This window comes from Sarcophilus harrisii, chromosome 1 (assembly GCF_902635505.1).
Source record: "Sarcophilus harrisii chromosome 1, mSarHar1.11, whole genome shotgun sequence".
Classification (NCBI taxonomy): Eukaryota; Metazoa; Chordata; class Mammalia; order Dasyuromorphia; family Dasyuridae; genus Sarcophilus; species Sarcophilus harrisii.
Window position 1 is genome coordinate 698,910,526 of NC_045426.1, and position 19,215 is coordinate 698,929,740.

At 53.2% G+C, this 19,215-nt stretch overlaps 1 protein-coding gene across 1 annotated transcript; it reads left to right on the forward strand.

Moving 5' to 3' along the window:
* The first annotated feature begins 882 nt into the window (after positions 1-882).
* On the forward strand, positions 883-12,576 carry ACADS (acyl-CoA dehydrogenase short chain). The gene is made up of 10 exons (XM_031948733.1): positions 883-1,066; positions 3,561-3,724; positions 9,877-10,026; positions 10,128-10,239; positions 10,542-10,693; positions 10,792-10,962; positions 11,159-11,296; positions 11,412-11,507; positions 11,676-11,732; positions 11,823-12,576. Exons 1-10 carry the CDS (start codon positions 1,021-1,023, stop codon positions 11,973-11,975), a joined length of 1,239 nt encoding a protein of 412 aa, XP_031804593.1. The 5' UTR covers positions 883-1,020; the 3' UTR covers positions 11,976-12,576.
* Positions 12,577-19,215: the final 6,639 nt, after the last annotated feature.

Here is a 19,215-nt window from a genome sequence, read left to right on the forward strand (position 1 = left end):
ATAGGAGATCGCCCCCACTTGCCGTGACCCCGTTTTGGGGTTTTCTTGGCAAAAACACTGAACCGTTTGCCATTATCAGTAAACTGAGGCAAACTCGCCGAGTATTTATTAAGGGGTCTACCCTGTGCCCAGGGATTGTGCGAAGCGCTTTACAAATAAATATCTTACCACAATCTTGGAAGGTAAAGGCTGTTGTCCACTTCCATTTTACAGAAGAAACGGATTAAGTGACTTGCTTGGAGTCCCCAAAGTGGTTGATGCGGGGAGGCTGCACCTGGGAGGGGGGGGAGGGGGTAATCTATGCAAATGTATAATTTATATATTTATTTATATATGCAAATTTAATATATGCAAAATATTTTGCAAATCTCAAAGCCGGGATAAATGTTCATGAGCGGACGGTCGCTTCGTCAATAGGAAAGCGCCCGGTGAGTTAGAGCAGTTAGCGTGGCCTGGGGGCCTCAATGGATCATCCCCTCTCGCGGTTGCTCTCCTGGAGAGGGCCCGGTGGCGGGGTGCAGGGGGGAGAGATTGGCGCAAAGAGCGCCGGTGCGGCCCCGCCTCCAAGGAGAACACCTCCCTCTGTTATGGGGGGGGGGGGGGCTGGCCCGGGCGGGGTCTGGCTCGTGGGGGCGTGTCCGGACTCTTTGGTGGCCCTTCCCAGTCTGAGGGGGCGGGGTCTGGCTCGGGGGGGCGTGTCCGGACTCTTGGTGGCCCTTCCCAGTCTTAGGGGGCGGGGTCTGGCTCGGGGGGGCGTGTCCGGACTCTTGGTGGCCCTTCCCCGTCTCGAGGGGGCGGAGTCTCGGTACGTGGGGGCGGGGTCTCTTTGTCCGGCGCGTGGGGGCGGAGCCTGGTTCTCCCCCTGCTCCCGCCCCAGAAGGGGCCGGGCCCGGCGCGCGGCCTCCCGGGGTTCTCTGGGGGCGGGGCCTGGAGGTCGTCGCCGTCACCAGGGAGAGCGCAGTGAGGCGCCGCTGACAGACTGACGGACAGACTGACGGACAGCCTGCCTGACGGACGGCCATGGCTGTCTCCCTGCTGGTCCGGAGCTGCGGCCGGGGGAGCCGAGGTGAGCGCGGGCCCGGGCGGGTCCCGGCGGGGGCGGCTCGGGGCTCCCTTGGGCGTGACCTTTGCCCCACTTCGGGCCGGCTCCCTTCTTCTTGTACCTCCGGCACACGCGGGGGCGCCCCCGGGGACAGCGCCCCCGCCCCGCCCTTCTCCTCCTGGGGTCCTTCTGCCTCCCCAGCCTTGGTGCCCCGGGGCCTCAGCGGCCCCCTCCCCCTCTCCGAGACTCCGTGACCGGGAGAGCCCTTTCTCACGCCTCCCCCCGGAGAGAGCCCCTCTTGGGCCTCCCCTGAATATCTTTCTCCCCTTCTTCCCCCCGCCCGCCCCTCCCCCGCACATCGCCACCTTCCCCCTGGAAAGGGCCCAGACCCCTTGGAGACCAGCGCGGTGAAACTTTCCTCCTTTTCCTTCCCCCGAGGCCCTGCCCGGGGTGGCCCAGCCGGGAAGGGCCTGAGGCCGGATTCGAACCCCGGACTTCAGGGCCGGGGCCCACCCCCTGCGCCCCCTCGCGGCCCGGGCAGTAAAGCTTTAAGGGCAGCTCCCGGGCAGGACAAGGTCTCGGGGCTCTCCCGGGCTGGGAGATGCGGGTCCCGGCCCGAAGTCCTGGTTCCGGGTGCTTACGGAGGGGGAGGAAGTCCCGGCGTGGAGGGGGCGGAACCACCTGGGGAGGGGGCAGCGATACCCCGATAAACCGTCTCTAGAAACCATCTAATGCATGAAAACCCTGTCAGGAGGGGAGCCCCAGAGGCAGAGCCAGGAATTCTCTCAGATCCTTTGACTCCAGATCCAGAAGGAAAAACAAACTAGCCCCCCCCCCCAAAAAAAAAACACACAAAAACCCACCTGTTTTTATTTGCTTTTTCAGAGCAATAAACATTCTGCCCATCGCCACCGGTCATCATGCCTCTAAGCATAACGAAGCGCATTTCAGGGAGCTCGGGAGGACAGATCAAAAACAGCGCATGAATCACGCTTGTCATCTAAATATTACATATCACACATAAAATCTGTTTTAGTCTTATCCCCGAACATAACGGCCTAGTGGAATCCAAACGGGAGCCTATCAGTTATCATCACCCTACTCCAAACATCCCAAATCAGATCTGATTAGAGAGGAGCAGGGAAGCAAGGAGAGAGAATTAATATCTGTAGGGAACCGCCACCTTTTCTGGGTGGGTGGTATTAGCTCCATTTTACAGCGAAAGGAACAGAGGCAAACGGGAGGTAGTGACTATCGGAGATCTGAATTCAGGACATAAATGGCATTCAAGTAAAATTCCTAGATGCAATGTAACATTTGCTGAGTGCACAAGCTGAAAACGTCACCAGGCTTATGCAAGCCATAACTAACTGTTTCTCCTCTTTCCTAATTTTGGGATGGTTGAAGGGAGTGTGATAGATCCATGCTTTGCATTGGAAACCAAAGTCAGTCTGGATGCTTCCTATAAAAATGCTTGCTTCAAATGTTCCCCAAAAAGTTAAGTTTGGAAAAGGCACTTAGCTCTGAGGGATTTCCTATTTTTCACGCACACATACACACATTTCTGTAGGGGTTTGTTTCAAAACAAACCAGTCTCGAGGGACGTTGAATATGATTATGTAGAAAAGGCTGATAGATTTCAAATGATGGGAACTATGGAAACATGATTTAAAGGCCGGTTGAAATGGGACAGTTTGCAGTTTTATCAGCCAGTCAATAAAACATTCATTTAAATCCTACTCGGTGCTAAGTATTGAGGATCTAAATGAAAATAAAGACAGCTCCCCCTCCCCTCCCCTCCTTACAGGATGGCAGGGAAAGACTGGGAGCAAAGGAAGCTCGGGTGAGGGTGGGACAGAGAAGGAGCGGGAGCAGAGCGGAGAATCCACAGAAGTCCAAAGCCAGTGGAGCTGGTGGGAAATGGGGAGATCTTACTGATCCCATGGCCCTACCCTCCAGCCAGAGGTCCAATTGGAGGCGCAGAATGATGGGCTATGAAGACCAGGTAGAGTTAATCTTGTAGATAATGAGATTTCCTGAGGATTAGTTTTGGGGGTGGGTGGGAGGGGTGAAGGTGTCTAACGTGGAGGCAGGTTAGAAAGTCCAGAGAAGTCTAAAATCTGGATAAGGTGGGAAATAAGAAAGGTCAGAGCTGGGATAGTGGGTGGGATGGGGATAGAAAATAACTTTTGTGGACATAAGCCTCTTTATCTATTATTGTAGAGGATATAAAGAGACCAGAGTTGAGGATGGTGTTACTCTCACATTAATTGAGAATTTTAAAGGAAGGGATGAGGTCACCAAGAGCCTAAGATGGAGCCTTGGAAGTTTTTTGCCTTCATTGTATAATACATTGGAGAAATTTTGGAATTAGAGGCCATCTCTTCAGATCTAGCTCCTATATCTCTCTGGGGTCTCTGCTGCTATCTATAAAAGAAGGGGATGGGACAGGTATCCCCTGGGGTCCCTGCCACATCTGTGTCTCTACTTCTGTGACCCTGGCATCTCTCCTGGACAGCTTTCTGTTCCTGGGGCTGGAGACGGCTGCACACCGTCTACCAGTCTGCAGAGCTGCCTGAGACGCACCAGATGCTTCGCCAAACCTGCCAAGACTTTGCCGAGAAGGAGCTGGCCCCTATTGCTGGACAGCTGGATAAGGAGCACTGCTTTCCTGGTGCTCAGGTAAGTGCCTGGCTTCCGCTCCCCACTTTTGTAAGCGAGGGCATGGATGGCCTGGACAGAGGCTGCGGGAAAGCAGACATTAGGGGAAGCAGGGTGGAGTCTCCTCCTCTCAGAGGTGATCCATGGGAGGTGTACAGGTAGTGTCTCAGTTCCTCTGCCCTCCTCCCTTCTGGAGATCTCACAAAATCCCAGGGCTGGAAGGCAGCCTGTACCTGAAGGGGCATCTCCTAAGAGCCCCAGAGAGGGAACCCCCAGGTGGAAGCCGGTCAATCCAACTCTGCTTGGAAGGTTTTCCTTGCGTTGACCCTACGTTTGTCTCTGCTGTTTCTCCCACACCTACCTTGGGGGCCAAGTGATACGTTCTGCGCTCTCACCCAGAGGCCTTCTTGTACATCTGGTCATCGTTTTGTCGGGCCTTTTCCTGGCCCTCTCAGACATCTCTGAGCTCTTCGTCCCGACCTTGATGTCTGCTGCCATCAGTGCCATCTGGGGGCCCTCTCCCAGTGATGTCTTCCCCTCCTGAGCCTACAGCAGGCTCTGTCCTTGGGAAGGGGAGGCTTTGGCCCCTACGTGTGCGGACCTTCTGGGACCACATTTATGGATGTAATGAAGCCCAACCACCATGCTGCTGTCCCACGCCAGCGCGGTCTTATCCACGGTTATTTCCAGTTGTTTCTGGCTCTGCTTGACCCCATTTAGGGTTTTCTTGTCAAAGATAGTGAGTGAGTTTGCCGTTTCCTACTCTACGTCATTTGTGGATGGGGAAACTGAGGCAGCACAGGGAAGTGCCTGGCCGTCTTCCTGACTCCAGACACCCCCACTCTGCCACCTTGCTGGCTAGCACAGGGAGATTCGGCCTCAGAGTCATGGAAAGCTGGGTTTAGGTGCTGACTCCGATGTTTACATATGGCTTTGAGACCCTGGACAAGCCTCTTGATCTCTCGAAACTCGGGCCAGAGAAGGGCTGGCCTGGCCTGGGAGAGAGAGTTCTCTGTACAGAAACCACACTATCCGATTAGAGAAGATCCGACACTTCACCTACTCTTTCTCCAAACTCATTTCACCTTTACTCAGATGGGCAGAAAATAAATGATTTCCAAGGCTAATTCCAAAGCAAACATTCTTGTACTTCCCACAGCATAGCTTTGTGGGGGTTTTTGTTTTTTTTGTTTTTTGCTGAGGCAATAGAAGTTAAATGGCCACACAAATAGTTTTGTATACCGTGTTATGTCTTCTACTAGAATGTAAACTTCTTATCTTTTCTTTAACTTTTCATCTTTGGGTCTCCCTCTAGGCTTTGCTTGTACATACTAGGTAATACATAATCATTTAGTTTCAGCAAAAGCAATTTCATTGTTGTCTTTCTGAGAGCTGAGTAACCTTTGTAGACCCAGAACTAGTAGTATGAGAGAAGCGTGAGAGGGGGACAGACAGAAAGTCAAGTTACAATTTAGGGTGCACTTTTTGTAGTAGCTAATTGGCTTTCATTGTAATCTGAGATTGATTTTAGATATAATCCTAGATGGGATTCACCATAATTCCTCTTTTTTGTTTTTTTTCTATATATTTTATTCATTTCATTAAATATTTTCCAATTACATGTAGAACAATTTTTAACATTCACTTAATGAATGTTAAATCTCTGTTCCCTTTTCATGAGAAGGTAAGCAATTTGATATCAGTTATACATGTGCAGTCATGCAAAACAGTTTTTCATATTGGCCATATTGCAAAAGAAAACGCAAACAAAATAAATCAATAGAAATAAAATTTTAAAAGTGTGCTTCAATGTGTATTCAGAATTCATCATTTCTTTCTCTGGAGGTCAGTAGCATCATGACTCCTTTAGAATTACCTTGCATTACTGAATTTACTAGAGCAGTTAAATTTTTCACAGTTGATCATGCTTACAATATTGCTTTTTTTTTTTAAATAATAGCTTTTTATTTCAAAATAGATGCAAAAAGTTTTTAACATTCATCCTTGTAAAACTTTGTGTTCCAAATTTTTTCTCCCTCCTTTCTCCCTAGACAGCAAGCAATCCAATATATGTTAAGCATGTGCAATTTTTCTATACATATTTGCACAGTTGTCATGTTGCACAAGAAAAATCAGATACAATATTGCTTTTTTTGGTGTGTGTGAATTATAATGTCTTCCTAGTTCTACTTGCTTCACTTTGTATACAGTTCATATACAGTTTCCAAGGTTTTCTGGAAAGACTTACATGAACTAATGCTGAGTGAAGTGAGCAGTCCCAGGAGAACATCGTAACAGCGAGGACCAACTATGATTGATTTAGCTCTTCTCAGTAATACATGATCCAAGATGATTCCAAAACATGCTATCCTTCTCTAGAGAAAGAAGTCTGAATTCAGATTGAAGCATACGATTTTCACTTTGATTTTTTCCTTTTTTGTTCTTTTTCTTCTTTTATAACTCAATTAATGTGGAAATATGTTTTACATGAGTGCACATGTATAATCTGATGTGAACGCTAAACAAGCCCATCCTGTCTCCATTGTCAACCATATTGCACACAAAAGGAGACCAAATTCCTAGGATTATCTTCTTAGCATATCTAAGGTATACTCCTGTCCCACTATACAGTTGCTCATGTAGACATGATGCACATGTGAGTTTCTTCTCAATTAGGACCTTCCCTAACTCCTCCTTAACTCCTTAGATCCTGCCCTTATTTTCCTTCCCACTCTGATCTTTAAAAATAAATCAATAGAAATAAAATTTTATTTTAACCAAAAGGTTTATTTTAACCAGAAAAATGCCCTCATAGACATTGCTTAATCCTTTGTGATTTAGCTGTGAGCCTTTTCACATCAGCAAAAGGTGTCTTTTGACTATGATAATGCCTGTTGTGAATTTTTCACATTTTGAGCCCCTCGCCTACAACCTGCTTCTTCATACTTCATACTACAAACTTCTTTATAACTTATGTCAGATTGCTTGCCATCTTGAGATGGGGGGGAGAGAGGGAGGGCATGAAATGTGTACCTCAGAATTTCAGAAGAACTGAATGTTGGGGATCTTTGGAAAAAATTGAGATTGGAATTGGTAATTGGAAAATTGGAAATTTAGATTAGAATTGGGAATTGGAATTGGAAATTAGAAATTAATTAGGGAAAAATAAATATTACTTATGTTTCAAACACACTCAACAGTTTTTTGTGAAACCATCTTGCCCATTATTTCTCATAGCACAGTACTATTCTGTCATAACTTGTTTGACCATTCCCTAATTGATGAGTTTCCCCTCAATTTCCAATTCTTTGCCACCACCAAAAAGAGCTGTTGTGATGTACAAATAGGTCCTTTCCCCTTTTCTTTGATCTCTTTGGGACACAGACCTAATAATGTTATTGCTTGGTCATAGGGTAAACATAATTTTATGGCCCTTTGGGCCCTTTTTAACAACTCCCTTCACAACTCCACATACACTGCATTAGTGTCCCAGTTTTTCCACATCCCCTTCAACCTTTGTCATTTTCCTTTTACTCTTTATCCTCCCTCTCTCCAAAGCTATTTCAGTAAGAAAGTAGGTGAATTTATTGTCTCTGAATAAGGAGCCCTCTCATATAGAATCAGGCAGGTGTGCCTCTGTGGGAAAATGAAAGAAGTCCCAGAAAATGAACGAAATAATTGGAACCCCTAGGCATTTGACTGGCAGTTCCAGGGATATCAAAAAGAAAACTACAGCCACCATCATAAGATTTTTGGCTGTTCTTCAACTAGCTCTTTTCTTGCTTTCAACTCTGCTGCTTCTCCTACCTAGTTTGTTAATCTAGGACACAATCCACTTCCTTTTCCATATTCTCTGTTTTATTCTCTCTTCTCCTTTCCTTAGTCCCAAGCTTCATACTTTTGTTATATATCAAGTAGAAGATTTAAGCTTAAAAACTTGCCAGGTAAAACGATAATAAATTCTGAAAAATTAGGAAACTATCATAAAGATGCAGGGTAGACTTTCTTAATATTTGAATTGGTAGAATATCTATCATGTAAGAGCAAGGTGTCCAGACACAAAGTGAAAAATCAAAAAATGTAGTAGTTGGCTTGTGAAATAAGCTATTAGTTTTGACTCCAAACAGTAATCTGTTCAATACTGGAAATTCTTACAGGCAGGAGAGCTGGGAGTCTTATAGAAGCTATTTGATTCTCCTAACTTAACTCTGCAGCTTTGCATACTCTAGATACTTAATATATATTGGCTTTTATTATATTATATATCAAAAAGGAGGACAACTGAAAAGGAGTAATTCTTTGATGATGATTGCAATGATTAAGTGAGAACAGATCTTAAACGAGTTTGACAAGTTAGCCGTTCAGCACTGTTTAACTGGATTTTGGGGACCCGCTCAAGTTCCCTCATAATAAAAGCCTGAGGTTTTTGAGTAGCTGTTAGAGACTCTGCAGGCTCAAAGCACTGCATTTCTGTATAGTCCCATTGTAGTTCAATTCTGCCCAGATTGGGAGATAGGCAATATGCAACTGGAAAAATCTGGAAAATTTTCGAAATGTTTGCTTCGTGAATTTAAATTAAATATTATAAGTATATTTTGAGAATGCTTAAATTTGGTTTAACCAGAAATAACCCTTGCTTTTCTCCTCGAAAATCTAAATTTCTCTGTGAAATGTATTAAATTTTAGCAACTTTAACATAAAAATTGATCTGGGTAGGGCCAAAGAATAATTGTTGTCGACGGCTGGAATGTTCTGCCACAGCTTGGACACACATAGTCCTTATGAACATTTCTGATGTCTTCTTTAATTTTGCGTGTCTTGAGTTTCTTCTGGGCTAATTCACTTCTGCTTTGTTCACAGAGCATGGCCCCTTCTTCCGCGAGGGCGCGCCGTGCTGTGTGGTTCTGTGCCAGTGTCTCCCGTGTCATACAATTGACTCTAAAGTTCTTAAGAGAAACCTTGAGAATATCCTTGCACTGCTTTTTCTGACTACTTGTGAACACTTGCCCTGGGACAAGTTACTGAAGGGTCAGGTATTCATGAAGGGGAAGCAGGGATCCAGAGAGCAGGTGTGGCTGCGAGAGGGATGATTCTGCCCGACTTGGCTCATTTACTCCTTTGACAAGGTTTAGTGGATGATTGGTTGGGTGACTTTGCCTTGCACTGTGAGAAGCAGAAAATGGAGCAGGCCCCTGCCCTCAAGGAGCCCAAAGCCCAGTTTGGGGAGACGATGTGGACGGACCTGAGGGCGAATGACAAGGGGCTACAGAGCACAGTGGCCGGAAGGCGGCTGTTCATAGGGATTGGAGGCAAGGAAGGTGACCAGTCTTTGTGGGGGTGCTCCGCCCTGCCTGACTGGGAAGTGGTCAGCCAGCGGCTCTTTGCCCCTGGGCTTCTTGCCAACTGCCCTGCACAATCTGATGGGCACGGGCTGTTCTGGCCACCGCCGTGGCCTCCTTCAGCCAAGGAGAGCGAGGTCGCCGAGGAGGCAGCTTACAGGGAGGGCGGCGTGGCCGGTGGTCAAGTCATGGAGCCATGCTGAAATGGTTCAGCGACCAGACCCAAGTCTTGGTCGTGCTGGTTTTGGGTCAGCTTCGAAGGTCTCCAGTGGGAGTCTCGGGTTCTGTGCCTGGCTCCGGGAACAGAGGATCATGTGACACAGCTCACCAGCTGGGGCCCAACTAGTCCCCGAAGGGGCAGAGAGCCGGACAAAGTCCAGTGAGACTTAGGAGGCGAAATGTGAAGCGACTGAGGAAAGGGAGGCTTCAGGGGGTTTCATCCAGCTGCAATTGGGGGGGTGGTGGGATGGGGTCAGCCTCAGAGCAGCCCCGTGTCCAGCCTGGGCTGGGTGCCTCTGGCTGACCGGCTTCAGTGGGGGAGTGAGCTGGTGAGCCGCCTGTCCAGAGGAGGGCAGCAAAGGATTGTGGCCGGGGAAGGTGGGCTTGGCCCTGCAGGATCGCTGAGGATGGACCTGGCAGCTGAGGGCTCGGGCTTCCCTTGCTGGATACTGCCTTGTTCAGGGGTGCAGGACCTGGGAGCCGCCTTCTCACCCCGAGATTGGGGCCATCTTGGCCCTCAGCCAGCTCGGAGCAGGCTTGAGCTCGGGTTTGGGCCGGGCCTGGTGAGCCCCGAGTCCCTTCTGATTCTGCCTTTCTGTGACTCCTTGGGATCAGGTGAAGAAGATGGGTGCCCTGGGGCTGCTGGCTATGGATGTGCCTGAGGAGTTCAACGGCTCCGGCCTTGACTACCTGGCCTATGCTGTGGCTTTGGAGGAGATCAGCCGAGGCTGCGCCTCCACGGGCGTCATCATGAGCGTCAACAACGTGAGCGGCCCCTGGGAGGGGTGGGGAGAGGAGGCCCCCTCCCGGGAGCCCAGGAGGGGAGGTGGGAGGCCATGGGCTCACGCTCTCTCCTCCATCCACAGTCTCTCTATCTGGGGCCAATCCTTAAATTTGGGTCCCAAGAGCAGAAGCAGCGCTGGATCTCGCCCTTCACCAGCGGCGACAAAATTGGCTGCTTTGCTCTCAGTGAACCAGGTACTGGGTTGGGACCCAGAGACCCTCCTGTCCCCCCGTACGCGCAGCCCCAGAGCAGGGAGGAGAGGCCCGGCTAGGGATGCCCAAGAAGCCACTAAACGTCCAGGAAGGGGGGCCGCGCCCTCAAGGGGCTGGGGGGCTCTCAGGCGGCCAGGGGGCTCTGAGGGGACACGGCTCAGTGGCTGCCTCCGGCTGGTTCCCCCCCCCCCCCCAATTGTGTGTCTGTCAGAGCCTGGGGACCGCCCTGCGGGGCTGGGGGCCGGGGCTTTGTCCATCCAGCCCCGAACCTCTCTGTGGCTCAGGGAACGGCAGTGACGCCGGGGCCGCCTCCACTACTGCCCGACTGGAGGGGGATTCATGGGTGCTGAACGGCACCAAGGCCTGGATCACCAACGCCTGGGAAGCCTCCGCGGCCGTGGTCTTTGCCACCGTGGACAAGGCCTTGAAACACAGGGTGAGGACAGTGGGTGGCCCTGCCCCCCGTGGGGCCCGGCGGGGGGGGGGGGGAGCACTCATTCTAGGGGGCAGTGCTGACCTCCTGTGGGCTTCTAGGGCATCACGGCCTTCCTGGTCCCCATGCCCACGCCCGGGCTCTCCCTGGGGAAGAAGGAAGATAAGCTGGGCATCCGAGCCTCCTCCACGGCCAACCTCATCTTTGAGGACTGTCGCATCCCCAAGGAGAACGTGCTGGGCGAGATGGGCATGGGCTTCAAGATTGCCATGGTGAGCTCGGGGAGGGGCTCGGGAGGGGGTCAGGAAGAGGGCTCGGGGAGGGGCATTGGGGAGGGGGCTTGGGAGGGTTAGGGTTAAAGGCTGGGGGAGGGAGCTTGGGGAGGGGGCTCCAGCTGGTCCTGCCCGCACTGGGGAGGGGTCAGAGAGGGGCAGACCTATTGGACTGAATCCTGGGCCATCCTGACAGCAAACCCTGGATATGGGCCGGATCGGCATCGCCGCCCAGGCCCTGGGCATCGCCCAGGCGTCCTTGGACTGTGCCGTGGACTATGCCGAGAAGCGCTTGGCCTTTGGCTCCCCTCTCACCAAGCTGCAGAACATCCAGGTAATGGGAGTGAGGGAGGGAACCCGGGGCTGTGGATGTCCAGCCCCTTCCTGGGAGTGTGGGAGGGGGGAGTGGGACCAGGGGAGCCACAAGTCTTGGCCTCTGTGTGTTTCAGTTCAAGTTGGCAGACATGGCCCTGGCCCTGGAGAGTGCCCGGCTGCTGACCTGGCGGGCTGCCATGCTCAAGGACAACCGGAAGCCCTACAGCAAGGTGCCCCCTGCGGGGGGAGGGGGAGGCCCCGGGATTCCATGCCCAGGGCTCTGGAAGGGGGGGCTGGCAGACTCAGACCAGGGTCCTGGGGAGATACAGACTCTGGGTCTGGGGGGGGGAGTCGGCTGCCAGCCAGTGCACCTCACACAGGCTCTTCTCTTCCCGCAGGAGGCTGCAATGGCCAAGCTGGCGGCGTCCGAGGCCGCCACGAGAATCGCCCACCAGGTGAGTGAGCGTGAGCTTGCCAGGTGGCGCGGGACCTGCTGAAGGCCGGGGTCCTCGGAGGCCGCGAAGGCTCCTTGTCTTCTCTTCCAGGCCATTCAGATCCTGGGCGGGATGGGCTACGTGACCGAGATGCCCGCCGAGCGCCATTACCGTGATGCTCGGATCACAGAGATCTACGAGGGCACCAGCGAGATCCAGCGGCTGGTGATCGCCGGGCACCTGCTGAAGAGCTACCGGAGCTGAGCCATCGCCTCGGGCGGGGGGCTCTCACCAGGAGGGCACTGGGTTTGGCGCTTCCTCTAGAACTAGGCTGCCCGGCAGCCGGCTTCCATGGCCGGGCCTGGGCCGGCCCTCTGGGGAAGAGAAAGGACCCTTGGCGAGCTTGGCCCATCCCCCAGCCTCATCCCACCCTGGCCGGCCCTGCTCGGTCTCCTCAGGGAAGCATGTGGGTGCTGGGAGCCCCCGGGGTGGGTGGGGGGCTCTGATCAGGCCCCCGGTGCCTTCACCAAGAAATACTGTGTCCCACAGTGACACGGAGGGGCTGGACACGGATGCCTTACTCTTGCCCTCACCTTGTGCCTGAGCTCTGGGCCCAAGGAGCTCGCAGGGATCCCCCTGAGCCCCCAGGGAGGTGTGGGGGGGGGGACGGAGACGAAGCTCGAGGAGGACCTGTCCGTTTGGTCGTCCGGCCGCTGGCCTTTGGGCAACACAGACTGAGGGGGAGGACGGATCCTGGGGAGGGGGAAATCATGTGACTAACGATTATGGAGGGAGTGGGGCTTGTGTCTTAAATTAGAAGCAGATGACATAATAAACATGTCGCCGGTTCCAGCTTTAAAACAAATCCAAATTTTACTTTCAAAGTCCCAGCTCTCTTCCTCTGCCTCCCCCTGCCCCTTTCCCTTTCCTGAAGCATACCCCGCTGAGAAATAAAAAGCTCCCCTTAGAGGCAAGAGGGCCCCCCCTGGGCCACCCCCTCAGGGTCCTGGGGCTCTCCCGGGGAGGCCTCCATCTCCTCCACCTCTTCATCCTGCTCCCCTCCCTCGGCATCCACACCCACCCGTCTCCCCATCTTCCTGGGACTTTGTCCAAACAAGGCTGAGCCCCCGCTCGGGGGAGCTCCCCGAAACCTCCCATCTCTCCAGACCCGAGAGCCGCTTCGGCCACGGACACGGCCCATCATGGAGCTCCGGACGTGTCAGCTGCTCGTGGGGCGCTTGCTATGGGCCAGCCCGTCCCCCTTGTCTTTGGGTTCTCAGCCTCAGCAGGTGGGGGAGGGAGGAAGGGGCAGGGAGGGAGGGACCCTCTTTGCTATCAGAAGCTGAGGCGCCAGGAGCATGGCTGCCAGAGGGGAGGGGTGGTGGGAAAATCCTCTAGGTGTGAGGTGGGGCAGGGCCAGCCCTGCCCTGAGCCCAGGGCTACAGGAAGAGTCTCTGGACAGGAGAGTGGGGGCAACCCCAGCTCCCCCTACTCCACACAAGGAAGCAGGGGCTTAGACCCGGACACACAGGCCGTGCGATTCCCAGCAGCCTTTGTACCCTTGGAGAAAGCTGGACAAACTCGGTCCCCTTGGTCCCAATCCCTGCCCCTTTCCCAGGCCTGCAAACCCAGTGTTCCCAAGGTGCAGAGACTCCAGACAATCCCTACGGGGACTGGACAAAATGCCCTCTGCACCCGGAATGTGGATCACCCCCCGCCATGGTCACGTCTCTTTTTCCCCTCTCCCCCATGGTTTTTCCCTTTTGCTCTGACTTTTCTCTCCCAATGTGATCACAGGGTCGTTAAGAGAGACCCAGGCAGGGCTTGGGAGGTGCCTTCCACACCCCGGAGGGGTCAGAGAATCCTGCAGCAGGGACTGGGGCCGGCGCCATCTTTGTGAAGGAGACAAGGATGACCCGGTCAGGCTTGTTCCGGCTCCTGGATGGTCCCCTCCCCTCCCAGCATCCCAAAGGAGACCCTGTGGGTCCTGCCCCCAAACACCTTCCTGCAGGATTCCCGGGAGCGAGGGCACACCTGGATGCAAATGCCTGGAGAGCCGGGGCCCGCGCCCCAAACCCAGCCTCGTTCTTCCCTGTTGGGAACCGAGCCCTCCCGACACGTCAGAACTACCAGGATCCGGGACTTCTCAGCAGGGCCCAATGGTCACGTCTGGGATGTTGGCTTAGCCACCTAAGCCCACGGACAATTGAGCTGTGGAGTCCTCGATGTCAGCAAACTCTGGGGAGGATTGTCCCCCTCGCCTTCCCCCAAAACGGGGCCTTTTAAAAATGTGGAAATTTCCACCATTCACCCCTCCGTTTTCTCCTATCACCCCCTCCCGCCATGCACAGGGTCCTGCCTGGGCAAAATCAGCCAATTTGGGAGGGAGCCCCCTTTTTCTTCTTGGGGGAGTTCTGCACCCCGAGAGGAAAGCCAGGGAGAAGGGGAACGAGCCCGCTGTGCTTCGGGTCTCCGCCCTCCCCGTGGGCCCCACTGTCCTGGAGGGACTCTCTAGCTGAAGCGGCCACATGCCACATTTTTCCATGATCTGCCCCATCCTGTCCGGTTGTGGCTTCCCGGGCTCGGACCCTTGGAAAATTCCCACGGTATGAGAGAGGGGCCCGTGGGGGAGGCAGAGCCGCTGGGCCCAGCTGGAGCAGGGGAGTGGGGGCCACGGCCCGGGGTCTTTCTTCTCTGGCCATAGCAGGTGCAGGGCCACGAGGGGCGCTCGCCAAAGCTTCGGAGGCCAGTTCTCCCGGCTTCTTCGGTGACTGTTTTCTAAGTATTTTACGATTTCCTCTCTCTTAATCTGGGCCATTTACATGTTTGTAAATCTCCGGGATCTGGGGAAGGGAGCAGCAGGATTTTAGCAGGGACCAGGCCCTAGGAGGGCAGTGTCCTCCCAGGAGCCGGGCTTCTCACTCCGGCCCACACGTCCCGAGGGCTCTCCGGCCCGGCTTTATTTTAGGACTCCGTGACGCAAACAGGAAGCGTGGGGCAGGGTGCCCTGTCCAGTGGCCACTCTTTGTTTCAGAGACAGAGAAAGTTTGGAACCAGCAGCTCCTGCGAATGCCCTCCCTCCCGGCGGTGGGCTGCACACGTGGCGTTCCCAGGCAGTGCTGGACATCGCGTGGCCCCTGGAGGCTCCGGCACGGGCGGCCCGAGCTGTGGCCGGCCTCCTCTCGGCCAGAGGGGCGTCAAATCCTGCCCAGCAGAGAGGCTGGAGTTCTGTGGCCAAGGGCCTCCATTCTGGCCCCTGTGTCCCTCTTAAGTAGCTCTTCAGCAGCCCCCAGAGACAGCCTCCTCTGCTGGACACCAGAAAAAGCCCTTGTCCTCGTTTTCTGGAAAGATCTGAGTGTCGGGAAGAAGCCCAAGCCGAGGGGCCGGGCCGCTGCAGCCCCTCAGGGACGGCCTGGGGAGCCACCCACCCAGCTGACCTGAGCAGCGGCTCTCAGGCCAGTCACGGGCTTGGGAAACTTGCAGGATCGAAACCCTAGAAGGGGTGAGGGAGTGAGGACGGGGGGAGACACACTGCCCTGCCTAGGGGACCTCAGTCATCTAATGGGGGACTAGACCCATCATCTCCAGGGCGATCACCTCATCTTTGCTTCCATAATCCTGTGGAGGAACCTTTAGCCCGTCAAGCTTCCATCTTACCTAATATGTATCTTTTCCTTTTACATCATTTCTAGAAAGCCCCTCATAGCTACTGAGCACCCCCAGAAGAGGCAAGCAAGGAGGGGGAGCACCCCCAGAAGAGGCAGGGAGGAGCACCCCCAGAAGATTCATCTCCCCTCCTAGCCACCCCCAAACCCTATTTCTAAGCAGTTTCTTAGAACTATTTCTAAGAGTCCCAAAGCGGAGGCCAGGACAGAGTGCAACCATTGGGGGGGAATACCCACAATAACGAGACCTCCCAGGAGCCTCCTGCTGTGATGGTCGGAATTCTGGGCTTGCCCTTCATGGGCTCTGAACCAGCTTTGAACCCACATGAACAAAAGGGTGACCTTTAAAGCGTTAACGTGATTTTCTCGATACTTGGGCAAAGGGGCGGGTGCTCCGGGGAGTGGGGGGTGCCCCAGAGCCTTCTCATTTTAGGGGGAAGTTGCCCCCCTTTCCCAGTGAATGTCCACTGGAGAGCTGGGTGATGAAAAAGGCTTCCAAGCAGCCTTTTTATAAGTCAAGAAGGGAGCACTGGATCCTACTCCAGACACTCTGGGTTCTGGGTTTCTGAAAGATGGCGACTGCTCATCCCTCTGGAAGGCGAGACCCAGGGTGCAAGGGGCGCGTCACGGAACTGGAGGAGGGCAGGGGCTTTGGGAATAGCCGTCCCCTCCGTTCTGCTGCCAGCCCAGACCCCGTAGCCATCATTAAGGAGAGAACTCCGTCCTCTGACTGAGGGGCACCGAACATGAGCAGGTGGGCATGTGAGCCCTGGGGACAGCACCCCCGAGCACGGGGTCTTTTCCAGACCAGCCCTCACAGCCGTTATTCCGGAAACGGGCTCCAGTCTTCACCAAAAGTCCATCACCTGCCCTTCTCAGGAGGGAGAAACGCGAGGCAGCCAGTGTAGGCAACTCAAACACCCCCCTCCCTTCCTGCTCCTCAGATTCTTGGGGAAAGAGCACAGAACCTTGAGCCCAAGAGCGAGGCTTCCAGCCTGAGCCCAATGCCTTTGGCCATCACGGGCAGCAAGCCTGGACCTGTTCCAGCAAGCGCTTGGGTCGCATCTATTAAAGACCCAGAAAAGAAAGCTCCCGGTCCAAGGTCCTCGTTACTGCCAAGCAGCGACACGTCAGAAATCGATATTCCATCGGTGGAAATGACACTGAAGAAGAGGGTCCATCACCTGTTTTGCTGCTGCTCTCTGTGGATCTTGGAACCTCTTCATGTCTACTCAATTACTCCCTGGAGAGCAGGGACCGCCCTCTTTGTACCCCCAGCATTCAGCACACAGCAAGAGCTTAATAAATGTTTCATTCATCACTCACTCATTCGTTCATCAAATATTCCTGTTTTCAAAGAGTGGAATTCTCAAACAACTGTTTCGGGGGGAAAACTCTAAAATGTATCATTCAAATGATGGTTAACGAGAGAGGGTGTTCACAAGGGGCAAGTACGGCTTCTTTAAGAAGAGGTCAAGAGCAAAATCGTGTCAGGGTCACCCTCAGAGTCCCTCTGGCCAGGATTAGAACGGAAGTGCTGCAGGTTTCAGATTTAGTGGACAAGATGGGGAGATGGAGGCTGGGAAACTGAAGGATGGATGGATTCGAGAAACCACTTATGTTGAGAGACTCGGTCCAAGGGGAGGGAACATGTTAATGCTCCAATATGGAAAGTTTCCATCCTGGACCCGGGATGTTTTAATGTTTTTAATCAATGACCTGGACATGGGTGTAGAAGACATGATGGTCCTGCTGTCTTGGGAATGGGAGAGGGAAAGGAGAATAAATATGAGATTTAAAATCTTGCAGAAATAATGTTGAAAGCCACCATTACATCTAATTGGAAAAAAAAATACTATCAGTTTCAAAAAATAAAAATAAGGAGCTTTTTCTGATCTTCTCTGTGATCAGGGTTATGATCTGCTTGGGTGCTGCTGTGAGGCCGGCAGATAAGAGTCCTCCTCTTCAGAGCTGGGGCTTACTGTGGGCAAGATGGCACCTTTATGGGCCTCAGAACCCTCGTGGAGATAGGCAGGCTCCAAAACTATGTGCCAGGACCCGAGCTAAGTGCTGGGGATACAAAGGCTTGGGCCTGTTCCCAAGGAGCTCATGGTCTGAGGGGGGAAACAAAAGGGGGAGGAAAATGAAAGGGGGTGGGCAGAAGCATGGGGGGTGGTACTGAAGTTAGAATCGCAGTCGAAGGCCCACTCACCCTCCACAAAGGGAGTTTTCAGGATCACAGGACAATAGATGTCAAAGTGGGTTAAAAAAACTGGGACAAAAGCATGGGTTCTGCAGACAAACACGGGCTTGTTTGCCAAGTGGAGTGTCTGTATCGCTGTCACTAGGTCTGCGTGGCTCCTTTACGGATCTGCTGAGCAGCACCATGGACAGGACACAGGCTCTAGAGTCGGGAGGACCCGAGTTCAAATTCAACCCGAGCCAAGAAAACGGGGGTGACCCTGAGCATGTCACTTAGCCTGCCTGCAAATCTTTTTTAAAAAAATAAAATCTGATAAGAGCTGCTGTATTTGCCCAGGAGGCCCTGACAGGCACCCCCATATCCCAGAAGGCAGTTCACAAGAGGGAACAAGGCACGTAGGAGGCCGCCTCACTTTGCCCTCTCACACCCACGAGGCCAGGAGTAACGCTGAAAAGCACCTCGTTGCCCAGGATGCATCGGCAGCAACACAGAACCCTGTGTTTTCTGGTGGCGGGGGTCTGGCATCGGAGGCGGTTTCTCCTGGCTCCGCCATCATCTTGAGCCCTGCTCCCCAGGGTCCTGAATGCTGGGGTGGGATGTGCTACTGCACGGAGAGAGGAGGCAGGGCGGGCCGTGCCAGTGATTTACCTGCTGCTTCCTCTTCCTCTTCTCCCCCATCCCAACTACTCCCCCCCACCTCTTCCCCTAAGGCTGAGAACATCCCCTCCTCCCAGAAGTCTTCCAGCATCACCTCTTCTAGACCTTCCTGACCCATCTCTGATACGGGCTCCCCACCCCTCGCCCCTAAAACTCGCTCCCACTGGCTCACTCAAACTGGGGTGGCTCCTCACTGCAAACTCCTCTTGGCATAAATGTGTTAAATAATAATAATATCAATAAGCACATTAATAAATGTGTGTTAATGGCCTGGGTTCTAGACCTGATTACGGTAGCAACAGGAAGCCCTCATACAGGACTCTTTACGGTTGGCAAAGCACCTGACATTTTATCTAATTTAAGCTCACAATCCTTGGAGGTAGGTGCTATTATCCCCATTTTACAGTTGAAGCAACTGAGGCACACACGGTGACTCGCTGGCAAATGTCTGGGACTCCAGGCCTGGGACTCCACGTACTGTACCTCCTATTATAGGATCTTGGACAAATTGCTTCTCGGATCTCAGTCAGTTCATCTACAACGTGGGATTAGTTGTACTAATCCCCTCCTGAGGCCAGGACCCGGCCTCCCTGGAGCCTAGCCCAGCCTGCTCCACGCTCATGGATGGTTGGCAGCATCATTGTCAGGTGCCTCCAATTTTGGGGACTCTGGTTCCCCCCCCTGAAGGGGAACTCCCGGTCCCGGCCAGGACCCAGTGGTGGTTTGTTTTTCTGGACTTGAAGGTTCAAGCAGCCTTTCCCCCACCACAGCTCGAGGTCACAAGAGCACCACTAAGGTGGGCACGTTATGGCTCAGGAGTGCCATGGTGCCTGGAATCAGGAAGGCTCATCTCCCCAAGTTCAAATCCAGCCTTGGACACTTCTTATCTGGGTGCCCTGGGCAGTGCCTCAGTTTCCTCATCTGTAACATGAGCTGGAGAAGGAAGTGGTGAGCCGTTCCAGTATCTCTGCCAAGAAAA